Raw genomic sequence first — 12,828 nt, forward strand, 5'->3', positions numbered from 1 at the left:
TACAGTTTTGAAAATGTTAAGCTACAGTGCCATATTTATTCCAAGAAAATATATTACAAACAGTTGAAAATATAGCAAATTTAAGGTGGCTTCTGATGTGAACTACAACAGTTTGTAGCTCACAGCTGTTAGTTGAATGATGCAAATTTGTTTTTAGATATAAATGTAATCAGTTAAACATTTGACTGCCATATTCATCTAACTGAATGATATCTGTATGCAAATGTGGGAAATAAAATTTAGAAGACAGAAGCCAGTAGATCATGTTCTAGTTTATAGTAACCTGCTTTCTTGAATCCCTACATTAGATTCTCAATGTGTTTATGTTCAGTTGAATTATGTGACAGGAAACAGTCTTAGGCATATTTGTTTTACAGAGTTCAAAAGAATTCTTTTGGGTGATCTGATTCCCCTGTCCAGAAACCTCTAGTTTGATTTATCTTTGTGGGTTTTAAGACATTTTGTCTTTTGGCTCATGTAGTCTCATGTCCTGTTTTTTAAAATCAAATGTTGCCTTAGTCAATCCACTTGGCTCTCTGTATTGGTCATGAAATAGGTGTGTGTGCAGAGACCCAAAATAACAATGACCTAAACATAAGGATGCCCTCCCCACACAACACACTTATGTGAATCTCCACTGGTGTGCTCATCTCTACTCTATGAAGTCATCAAAAGCTCAGACTCCTAATGTGTCATTAATCTGCCAAACTTCGTGTGTTGTCTTCATTTACATAAGCCAAGATGGCAGATCACCATGTGGATATTTCAGCCACAGGGAAGGGGGTAAGGGGAAAGTGACAACACACTTCTTCTAAAGGCATGATCTGGAGGTTTCATATATCACTTCTGCTCATATCTTATTGGCTGAAACTGAGGCGTATATCTGGACAGAGTTGCAAGAGATGCTGGGAAATACAGTCTTTATTTATGATAACCATGGTCCCTGATAAAAATTCTATTACTAGTGACAAAAGAAAAACAGATATTGGGGAATATTATTTTAGCTACCCTTCCCATGTCTGTCTCACAACTGACTTTCTAAATACCTGGTTGTTCAAATTTATCATTCTTCTCTGTTCATCCATTTTCTTCTCTTGCTCTTACATTTGAATAAAATCTTCTGTGAAAACTTGAATTTTTCCTAGTCTCATTGGTTTATGCCAGATAACATTTAGTTCTAAGTTCTGTTATGTCTTAGATATTCTGTTATTGTTGTTATTGTCTCTTTGGCAATATTTGTGTAGTTTATTTGGCACTAATTGTCTGTGTTGCCATTAGATGTTAAAAATTACTTTTCAATTTTCTCATTCTGCTTATAACTGGAATCCAATGAACGTTGACTTAACAAAATCAGACAGCAACATATGACATGCTTGTCAAGATGGCACTCAGACCAGTTTTTGGTAGTAGGAGCTGCCCTATCATCATGTTTTTATGGATTTACACAGCACTTTTCCAGAGTTGAATATTTGTTGTTCACTGTTCTTGAGTCAGTGCATTAAGCCTTATTCATGAGTCATTTACATACCATCCTTCTAACCCTCTTACCCAAATATGCATGTATTATTCCTAACAGGTTTCCAACTTTTTTGTTTTAATAGAACAACAGGGCCAAAAGCCCTGTTTTTTTTGGGGGGGGTGTTTTTTTCTTTTTGAAACATTGCTGATCTTTATACTAAACTTACAGGGTTCTGTCAGTGCCACAGACAGCATTTCTAATGCTCCATACTGGTACTTTTGGTATTCTCCGCCGTACATTCTTGATTAGAAAATGCATCAGTCAGGGTCTCAGCAGGAAACAGATGGCTCACACAAATAGGGTAATTAGGAAGAGTTTAATAAAGAAACTATTTACAAAGATGCCGGCAGGGTTAAGGAAAACCAACTGGGGATGTTAAGCATGTTGGGTCAGCACCCTGGGAAGCACAGCACCTAGGCCGGAGAGGGAGGGGTAAGGCCTGGGTACCAGCACCAGCAGGCAGTCCTTACAAGCTAGGAGAGGAAGGCCGGACGCGAGCTGTGGACTCGGTAGAGGGACCCAGCTGGCCCTTCCAGCCTTGGTGGGAAGGGTTCAGGAGAAATCAGACCTCAACCTCTTGCCTCTTGTCTTCTGCTCTCCTGCCAGTGCCTTTCATTGGCCAAGTCCACCTGGAATCCAAAGATTAGTTGGTGTAGTCCATAAAGAGATGACTCCCAGATGGCAGGGCAGGGCTGAGAAGGCAGAGAAGAGCAAATGGAAAACATCCAGCCCGGAAAACATCTCCATTTTCACACAGTGTTTTCCAATTGCCAGTTACTTTTTTTCATTTTTGCTTTCTTGGCATTTCAAGGGAGAAGTTAAATAAATGGTAATGCATTATAGTTAAGCATCGCCTTTCCTCTTTTTGAATCGTGTTGTCTGCTTTTACGTGAGTACCATTCTGGAGATGTGAAGGACTCACAGCAGTTTATGTTGAAAACATCTAAGCGGAAAGGAGTCCATTCCAATCATGTTGCTCTAGATCTCTAAAATAGGAACATTATTCAAGGTAATATTTGATTGAGGAAAGCCATTTAATGCACTGAATAAATTAGGTATTGTCAGCAAGTTTACAAAACGAGTAAAATACAGGAACCTAACAGAGAAGAACATCTCCTTTGTCTAGAATACTCTATAATTGTGGCATTTAGTTATGTAGAGGACTTCCACGCCATATGTTTTAACAAATACTTTGGGTCATGAGGCTATGTATAATGGAAGGACATAATTAAAGTTTAATCTGTTCAGTAAAAAGGCACCATTAATTACTCTAGGCAATTTGTTGGGTTATTAATTGGTTCTGGAAACATGTCAAGATACTAATTTAAATGGAATTTTTTTCCCTAATTGTCTAGACATCCCCTCGACCATACACTGCCCCAGGAAATATGCAGCCTCCAATTCGATTAAAGCCTCTTCCCAGTAATCCTGCGGTAGGAACTGTTCCAAAGATAACTTCGGGGTCCAGATTGAAAACCTCATTGCTGGAAAATGAAGCTCCGTTTCCCATTGGGGTAAATGTTACTTTTTCAAGAAATATCTTTTTATTCTTCATTAGAATGCTCGATTATCGCAGGTTTTAAGATGCAAGATTCAATTAATCTACTCAGTGAAATTTATATTGTGCACTGACTAAGCATTTACTATGTACTTCTGTTTAATTATATCTTACTTTAACTGGAAGGCCTATGATTTCTATGCTATTTAGCAAAATGAGTAAGGAATAGATTTGTAATAATATAAGGTTATCTTTCATTAATTTGAATGGTCGTATGAAAAACAAAGAGAAACATCTTACAGCCGGATATGACTTCTATCAGAATAGACCCAGTGTTGACTGATTCTAAATTTTAAATGCATGAAACCTAGAAAATGAAACTTTCCAAGAATAGGCTTGCATTTTCATGCCGACTTACTTTACCATCAGTGTATGAAATTGCTTCAAGTTTGACTCTGGAGAAGGTTGGATATAGAAGAAAAAGAATGTCCCTCTTTAAAAAGTGGTGGATTAATCACACATAGGAGCTTGACTTTGCTCCTTTTCAAGGTTATGTCTCTGGTAATTTTAACTTATTTTAACAGAGCACCGGAGGGAAACATGGTAAATATAAAATACAAGTTAAACAGGGACGAATAATTAGGACATTCAGTAATTAGGGAAGGTATCGTTTATATTTCTAACATGAAGAAGAAACATTTGCCATCTTAAGAAAGAACCTCTGTCATAAGAACAATTGTCACTGTGTTCAAATGGGTGAATTTAGTTCCATTTCTTATTAGGAAACATAACATAAATGAAATTAAGGTATTTTTTCTTTTTTTTTTGAAATTAAGATATTTTTATCTAGAACTGACATAACCTTGATACTAAGAAATTAATCTGGACAAATAAATGATTATGTTTCATAATAAAGGTATAATATGACTCTAAAAATAATAACTAATATTTTATCAATTTAAATGCTTTTCAGCTTATGAAGCACTTTTCATAAAGCTTATTTTAGTAAATTTAATAGTAGTTTCCTAGAAAGCAGGAAAATTTAAACCAAGAGTGGTAGCACTTTGTCTAGGGAATAGCACTAAGTCTAGGAAGAAGCTTGTGGGGTCATAAGTCAATTAGGCTGACGCTCTAGGATCTGGTGTCCACATTGAAAGCAGATTTCCTGTTTCAGCTAGCGTCCAGGAACAGACAGGTCCTGAGAGATTGTCTCACGTTAACGAGAATAACACAGAACAAGCTCATTTGTCTCCCTGTAGTAAAGCAAAATCAGCAGCCAAATCATAACCAGGGCCATTGGTTCACCAGATATCAAGTAACCGAAGCTGTAGAAGTGGCCATCTTCCCCCTATAGACAGATCTACCTGAGAAGCCAGATCACAATGAGAAGGTTGCCTAGTGAGCACGGAATCAGAATGAGGGTATGTAGAGGAATGGAATCAGGTTAAAATGGCTTGATGTACCTATCTCATCTTAGGAATGGGCTTGCCAAAGGTACCAGAAAGCTCAAAGGTCTTTGGCTAAATCCCTGTATCTTCCAGGGTTAACTTTGCCTTAGGACTAGAAATATTTAAAGTCCAATGGGTGGGATTTTATCTCTGCCAGATAGTGCTTGGATGGGTATGTGCCACATTTGCCAAGGTGATTTTATTATTCTTTCTAAGCTTCTATACTTTGATAGACACTTCCCTATTAGATATGTAAATACTACTAATCAAGTAATATTCAAGTTCTGCTCACTAGGGAGGGATTTTTTTTTTCCCTTCCACTGATTTTCCAATTCTGCTCTGAGCCATTGGATGGATTTATTAGCTAAATCTGCATAGGGCCTTTTATTTTCCTGTTCTCAAGTTTTGGGGTATGAGTGATTGAGGGATAGACACTTAATGGTAGCTTACTTAGGCTGACAAGATTGAGATCAATTCCATGTTAATTTAAACTAGCTAAACTTACACTTTTCATTCAGTAATTATTTATTGGGCACTTACTATGGACTAGGTCCTGCTCTAGGCATTAGTGATATATCAATTATCAGGGCAGACAAAAGTCTCTAACTTATTGGAGCTTATACTGTAATGTACATAGACAAACTATACTGCCAGAAGACATGTAATTTTTCCATGGTATTGATGACGAAGATGATTTAATATAAAATCAGACAAAAATCTCTAAAGAATAGTAGCCTTCATGATTGCTGAGTATGTAGTGAGTACCCACTAAATTCTTCTGCTTTCTTTAAAAGTAAAAGTTATGGGGGCGCCTGGGTGGCACAGCGGTTAAGTGTCTGCCTTCGGCTCAGGGCGTGGTCCCGGCGTTATGGGATCGAGCCCCACATCAGGCTCCTCTGCTATGAGCCTGCTTCTTCCTCTCCCACTCCCCCTGCTTGTGTTCCCTCTCTTGCTGGCTGTCTCTATCTCTGTCGAATAAATAAATAAAATATTTTAAAAAAACAATTAAAAAAAATAAAAGTAAAAGTTATGTATATGGGAATTGTTAGAAGGGACAACAGACATAAGCAAGTTTCTAAGTATCAGGAGAGAAGGTCTTCAATTCAGGCAAAAGCAATTTGGTCGAAAACAGGGTGGTTAGGATGCAATTGAGTAAAAATCGTGACTTAGTTGAAAATGATTATCCTTACGAGAATTTCTCATATACTATTGATAAGTGTAGACATTAATGTATCTATTTGTGAAGGCAATGTGGGAATATCTATCAATGTTTTAAATGAACATGCTCAAGAATTTTTAAATATAAGAATTTATTTCAGGAATATACACATATGTGAAAAGGAATAGATTCAAGAGTACCTGGTATTATAATATTCATAATAGTCAACAATTTAAGGCACCTAACAACTTAATAGGGTGTTGTTTTAAAAATAGTTTATTAAAGTATGTTAAACAAACAAACAAAAAAAGGTAAACTTATTTTTACCAGCATGGAAAGACACTGTGGGCTAAAAAAGCAAGGTAAGGAATGGCATGTTAATTTTTTTAAAAATTTATTAAACTATTTCCAAGTAAGGCACACAATTGACTGATAATTACTTAGAGATAATAATTTGTAAAAATCTCCAAATCCCCAAAGTTCTGGACTCATTGATTTTATTGTTCTTATTATTTTCACTTAATTTATATTTGTTATTACAATATTGATGCACACCATCACAGAAAAATTGGAAAATGTAAGAAAAGAAAAAAGAACATAAATAGCACCTGCAACATCACCTATTTTAATAATTCTAAATTCATTGGTGAATATCTGTTTAAATCCCTTTATGTTCACATAAGTGTTTTCAATCAAAATATGGCCCATACATGCCTTTATTTATCCTGCCTTTACTTATTTAGCAGTGAGTAATGTTTGGAGAATGTCTCCCCTTTCTTAACAATAACTTTTCACTATATTTAAGCATCTCAAAAAATTAATTGGCTGAAAAAAACCATACCAAATAAACTGGTATAAAATAGGTAAAAATGATTAAAGATGCCTTAAAGTTTGGAAAACAACCTCAGATGCACAAAATGACCAGTTTATTTATTTGAAAACTCAAAGACTCAAATATATTTGAAAAATGTAATATGATTATGTAATATGGTACTTTTTTATTTTTGATTAATACAGAGATACAGTTTTTCAAATAATACAAAGATACATAAGATGGAAAATGATATCTCCCAATAATCCAAATCCCCAAACGCAACCCTTAAAGTCTTCCGGTCATCCCTGATTTTATCAAAATCCACATACAAATTCATTTAAAAGAAACTATGATCACATCACATGGACCCTTTTATCGTCAGGATGAATAGATTCATACTATGCTTTTTGAAGCCTGATGAGAATCTATTACAAAGACAAAAAAAAAAAAGTTAAATATTCTCCTATTGATGGACTTGATGGCTCAACTGAATTTGGTGTGTGTGTGTGTGTGTGTGTGTGTGTGTGTGTCGTTTTACACATTTACATCAACCTATTGTGCAGTTATCTTGGTAGGATTTATTCCTACAAGTTGAATTTCTAGGAGAAAATATACTGAATAGAGTCTTTGGGTCGGAGTTTGCATTTGGTTCCATGCTATTATATTATCAAGGAATATTATCACCCCTGCCTGGGTGAAATCAATGTGAAAAAAGTACTAACACCCCATTGTTAAGTAGACTACCCAACCCTGCCTCAAAGTACAATACTTCCAACTCCTTGATTTTAAATTGTTTAATTGTACTAGGGCCCCATAGATTTAATGGATTATTGAGGAAAAATCCCAAGTACTGTAAAAATGCCATCACTGTGTATTTGGCATAAAAATGTACTTCAGTGGGGCGCCTGGGTGGTGCAGTCGTTAAGCGTCTGCCTTCAGCTCAGGGCGTGATCCCAGTGTTCTGGGATCGAGTCCCACATCAGGCTCCTCTGCTGGGAGCCTGCTTCTTCCTCTCCCACTCCCCCTGCTTGTGTTCCCTCTCTCGCTGGCTGTCTCTTTCTGTCAAATAAATAAATAATCTTTAAAAAAAAAAAGTACTTCAGTAAGGTTAGAAAGTCATGAAAATTTAACTTGCTGTGGATACTAGAAAATGCCGTTTTTCAATTTAAAAAATGAAGTGTTTTGAGTTTGCCTATTTATGTCAGTTGTATTTACATGCAATGTAAATCATGTAGTCTCGTCTTTAATTTTGGGTTACATTGGTCACGACTTCCATTTTACTGGTTGTTATGTCGTGAAATGTGATTACAGGGCAAGAAGGCAGTGATGAAGTTCAAGAACTCCATGGACAATTCACAGGCAATGAATCGCTATCAACTTCCAAACATTAACAATTACATGATGCCGATTCCTCCTCCACCTCCTCCCCCCAGTGGAAGAATCGCAAGGGAAAACAGACTTGAATCATGGAGAAGGAGAAGATTTCGTCCAACCACTGCTCCAAATGGCTTAGATCCTCTCTTTACCAGGGTAAATGTGGAATCAAGTTTTCTTTTATTAATTTAGCATAAATTTCATTGCACTATTAAATTTCTAGATGTGCAGTACAAATGAATCTAGTGAAATCAAATGCAAAATGCTTTGTAAAAATATAATAATTTTATAAATGTAATTGTAAGCTTGGATGAATCTGAAATCAAATATTTGAGTAGCTCAGTTCAGTAACTGGTTTAGCACAGTTAATAAAAAATCCACTAAATCTTGTGGTCAAATTTAGTTTGTCCTCTGCCCATTTCTAAATTATGTATTTCCTTCGGTTTGCCCATTCAATCACATGTTGACAGAAGTATTTTAACATTTAATTTGTGAAAATTCAGGGGCTTCAGTATACCCCAAAACATAATATGCCATATAAAATATCTTATTAAAGCTTCCTCTTAATGATTCTTGGAAAATTACTGTATAATACTTAGAAAATATTTTCTTTCAATGTTCTTTGAAAATATTGCAGCTTGTAGTACTCATTTTCTCAAAATGCCAAAGAAAATAGTCCTTTGGCCAGTTAGACTTTATATAGATACAGGCTGGTACAAAGGCAGAAGATCTCTTAGCTTTGACTGTGTAAATATACAACTAATAGTAATTAGATGTAACTTCTGTGATTATTATCGGAGAGCAAGGTCTGCATTTGACTGAGAATGAGGGAGTGAAAAACGGACCAGGGAGCAGACTGAATGCTGGTTCTTGTAAACGCACTTCACTCCGACCTGCCTTACTTACCCGATGTCCATATCTCAGCCCCAGCAGCTATCCTCATCAAGGACCTGTCTTCCGTGCGCTTGCTCAGATTTTCCCCTTTCAAATCCATTTTCACTGGTTTTCTTCCTTTGTTGTGGTTTCGGAAAAAACACTGTATCCCTCATGTCTGAGGCCCACTTCCACCCTGTGTCCTCGATTTTATCTTTTTCCACTGCCCGTCATTCTCCTCTTTGATTTGGATTTTCCTCCTCCCTGTTATATTCATTGCTGTCTCTCAGCATCCCCAGGCTTTGCACAAAGTGACGGGATCCTCCCTTCAAGGCTCTAGCCATGGACTCATCTTCTCTTACTGCGAAGTTCTCCAAAGCGTAGTTGACTGTAGCTTCGTCTAACAAACATCCCTGGGCAACTCAACTTACAATGGCAAAGGTTTCTTTCTTTTTAACAGTTTTTATTTAAAATTGTATATAAGATTACTTTATTCCTGCATCTCCTCAATCGTTTCTTCCTTCTATTTGTCCTCTTTCCTTTCCTACTTGGTGGGATTTGGCTTTACGTTCAAGGATCTTTCTGCGGTCTTTGTCCTGTTTCAGTCTAGTGAGGACCACCTTGCGAGGCTGAATGCCCGCGTGGTCGGTTGTGCCATCTGCCTTCTCTCACTGCACTCCCTCCGTGTAGATGGCGTATTCCTCCGTGTCAGCCTGGACAACTTTGCTGGTTTGCTGACCTTTGTAGTGTCCTCACACAACCCCTCTTCAGATGGGCATGAATCCAGTGCTGTAGTTCTGTCTCAGCTCTTTGGAAAGAGGGGAAGACGTGATCTTCCTGCGAATGCGGGAAGGTGCCTTGACGTGCCGTTTCCAGTTCTTGCTCGGGTCAGAAGTCACAAAGGGATTGAGCTTCGTTTTGGCCACTGGCGCTTCGGCGGTGGCTGCAAAGGGAAGAGAAGGTTTGTTGCTTGTTCACATTATCATGTGGTTGGTCAGCTGCAATTCTGGGACCCAGACTGGAGGAACAGACCCTGCCTGGGGCCTCTTGCCCTCATGAAAGACAGAACCATAGAACGTTTTTAAGATTCCACTCAGCTGTGAAACATGTCACGTATACTCGAATTCCATTGCCAAAGCATGACAGCGATGGAGAAGGAAGTAGCATCCTCTCACAGGGTGGGGCAGTGAGTATTTGGAACAGTGATGAAATCAACCACATCTACTGACTTACTTCTGAACTCAACGAGCCAGCAAACACGTGCTCTTGAAGGCTGTGGCCTCTACGTAGCGAAAACACGGGTTCCTTATCATATTCACATGCTGGCAGCATTAGACTTTCTGATGTTCAAGTATAGTAATGGGATATGCTCTACCCAGTCATATTTAAAAAAAAAAAAAAGGCTTACTGCATCGGACTCCCTGCTTAGTGGGGAGCCTGCTTCTCCCTCTCCCTCTGCCTGCTGCTCCCCCTACTGGGGCTCTCTCACTGTCAAATAAATAAAAATAAAAAAAATCTTTAAAAAAAGGTTTAAATATCTCCTAAACCATAAGAACATATTAAATCTGTATGTGCAGGGCACCTGGGTGGCTCAGTCAGTTAAGTGTCTGCCTTCAGCTCAGGTCATGATCTCAGGGTCGTGGGATCGAGCCCCAGTTGGGCTCCCTGCTCAGTGGGGAGTCTGCTTCTCCCTCTGCCCACTCTCCACCCCGCTTGCTTGTGCTCTCTTTCTCTCTCAAATAAATCAATACAATCTTTAAAAAAAATCTATACGTGCAAGTAACAGTAATCAAGCAAACGGCCGTGTACACATCATTATTTCTTTACGAAGTAGAGCACTGCTGCATATCCTGAGCCCCCATTTCCTGCCTCATCACATCTCTTACTTCTTCCCAGAGCAACCATCCTACTGACTTCTGAGTCCTGTTTTTCTTTGAAGTTCTGTCATTGATATACATAAAACTTCAGAAATAACTTCAAATCTAGCATCATAATGAAAGAACAATACTTACAAGAGAAATAAGCTGAATGGAACCTTTGGGTCAGAGTCTGAGTTTGGTTCCTGGCAATTTTAGGAGCCTCTTCTGGAGAAGTCAGAGAGGGCAGGTCATGAGTGTTTCCTAGGAAAATGAGGCTCACCAGGGTCAAGGCATCAGGTCAGGTCCAAGTGTGGACCAGTGTGGCCACGGGATGCCCCGCAGGAATATGGTTGGGGGAATGGGCTTCCATAGCTGGGCACAGAGGAGAGAACAGTGACTTCTCCAGCCCGTGGTCATGACAAGTGCAGCACAGGTCGCATGGGAGCAGCTTCCCCTGAGCATTCGGCACCGAGGTTAGCAACACAGCATGGTGTCAGCCGGCACAGCCCTTAGCATGTCTGTCGTTTTGAGTCATAAGGTTTTAGCCTGACTTGGTCTTTTGTTTCATTTCGTTTCCAAACTTCTATTCTATTTGGGGAATGATAGAACTACTACCCTAATCCTCTGATACTCTTATCTTTTCTCTCCTATTTTCTGTTTCTTTGTCTTTTTGTTCTGCTTTCTGGAGATTTCTTCAGTTTTATCTTCCACACATTCTACTGAGTTTTTTCTTCTGGTGCCTATTTTACATTCTAAGAACTTCCTTTGTGTTCACTGAATGTTACTTTGCAAAAGCATCTTGCTCCGTAGGATTTTGATTCTTTGGTATTTGTGGAGACTTCTTTGTGGGCTAATAGATGTTCAGTTTTTGTAAAGAAAACGAGTCTCTTAATGTTGGGAGTGGAGTTGTATAAATGCCCAATAGAAAAGAAACGTTAATTATGTCATTTCTGTTTTCACATGCTTAGCATTCTTGTTTATCTGCTTTCTCAGTTCCTGAGTTCTAGAGATAATTCATTCTCTGTAATCGTAGATCTGTCCATTTCTCCTTGTAATTATGTCAAATTCTGCTTTGTAAATGTTGAGACTCCCCGGTTGTGTGCTCTCAGATTTAGGATTCCTCTATCTTACTGGTGAAGTGATTCTTTATGATTAAAAAAGAATGGTCCTCTTTATCACGTTTCTTTTGGCTTTAAAATCTCCTTTGTCCCACAGTACTAATTTTCTTTAGATTAGTATTTAAAATATAGCATTTAATAACATATATATTATATATATTCTTTTTATTTTCGGCCTTTTAATATCTTTGAATTTAAGTTTTAGCCCTTAAATGTATTTATGTAGCATGTAATTTACACATTAAATTCACTCATTTTATGACTACCATCCTCAGAGCATCCTCCAAATACTCTTAAAAGGAAAAAAAAGAGGGGAAAGGCAGAAAGATATGGCTTGCTGGTGACCTACCACCTGTTCCTCTAGGAATGTGTAGAACACAGTCCCCGTCTTCTGTGTTCTATGCTCTAGGGGATGATTCATGGAGCCAAACGACAAGGTGTGGTAGATCTTACAGCCCCGCAAGCTGCTGCTGTGCACGCTGCCTTGTTTCCTTTTGTTCTAAGATGAGCAGAGCTTTTATGCTGCTTTTACAGAATCCATGAGACTACTTCGATTTTGCTTTGAGGTTTACCTCCACATCTCAGATATTTATGTCCTCACACCATATTGCTGGTCACCTACTCTATACAGCAGCCTATTAAAATGGCAATGGTCCCATAAATAGTATTTATTAATGTGAAAATATATGCTTTCAAGTAAGAACTTACTTAATCATTATGGTTATTTAGTTAAACCAAAACAAAACAAAACAAAGTTGGTTTTTATTTTTTATGTGTTTTGTGTAATTGAGCTTCTCCAGGCATGAACTAGTCTGGGCTTTCTCTATATCTGGTCCAGGCCCCCTCCCCACCTCTTAGACCTCCCACGAGCCCTGTGCAATTACTGGTGCCTGACTGGGAGGTTCTCCTGCCCCTCAGATTTGACATGGTTAAGCCAGCTTCTCCGTTCAATTGCCTTGTATCTTATAAAGCATGACCTTTCCCCCCCAAAATCTCAAAATCTAGGCTCAAAATCTAGTTTTCCTTCTGTCTGCATCACACTAAGTTAATTGCTAAGTCTTCCAGATAGAGATGTCCAATAGATGTATAATACAAGCCACATATGCAACTTTACTTTTCCAATAACTACACTAAAAAATGTAAAAAAGAAACATGTGAAAGTAATT

General features: G+C 38.1%; 1 protein-coding gene and 1 pseudogene across 1 annotated transcript in view; one reads left to right on the forward strand and one right to left on the reverse strand.

Annotated features, from left to right (window-relative positions):
- Positions 1–12,828, forward strand: part of ERICH3 (glutamate rich 3) — a 95,303-nt gene that overhangs the window by 33,929 nt on the left and 48,546 nt on the right. Inside the window, exons 7-8 of the mRNA XM_044383573.3 lie at positions 2,875–3,033; positions 7,750–7,968. Of these exons, the coding sequence (XP_044239508.2) occupies positions 2,875–3,033; positions 7,750–7,968 (378 nt within the window). The remainder of the gene's footprint in view (positions 1–2,874; positions 3,034–7,749; positions 7,969–12,828) is intronic.
- LOC123001005 (60S ribosomal protein L26-like) lies at positions 9,176–10,590 on the reverse strand (annotated as a pseudogene).

Source organism: Ursus arctos, unplaced genomic scaffold (genome assembly GCF_023065955.2).
Source record: "Ursus arctos isolate Adak ecotype North America unplaced genomic scaffold, UrsArc2.0 scaffold_12, whole genome shotgun sequence".
Lineage (NCBI taxonomy): Eukaryota > Metazoa > Chordata > Mammalia > Carnivora > Ursidae > Ursus > Ursus arctos.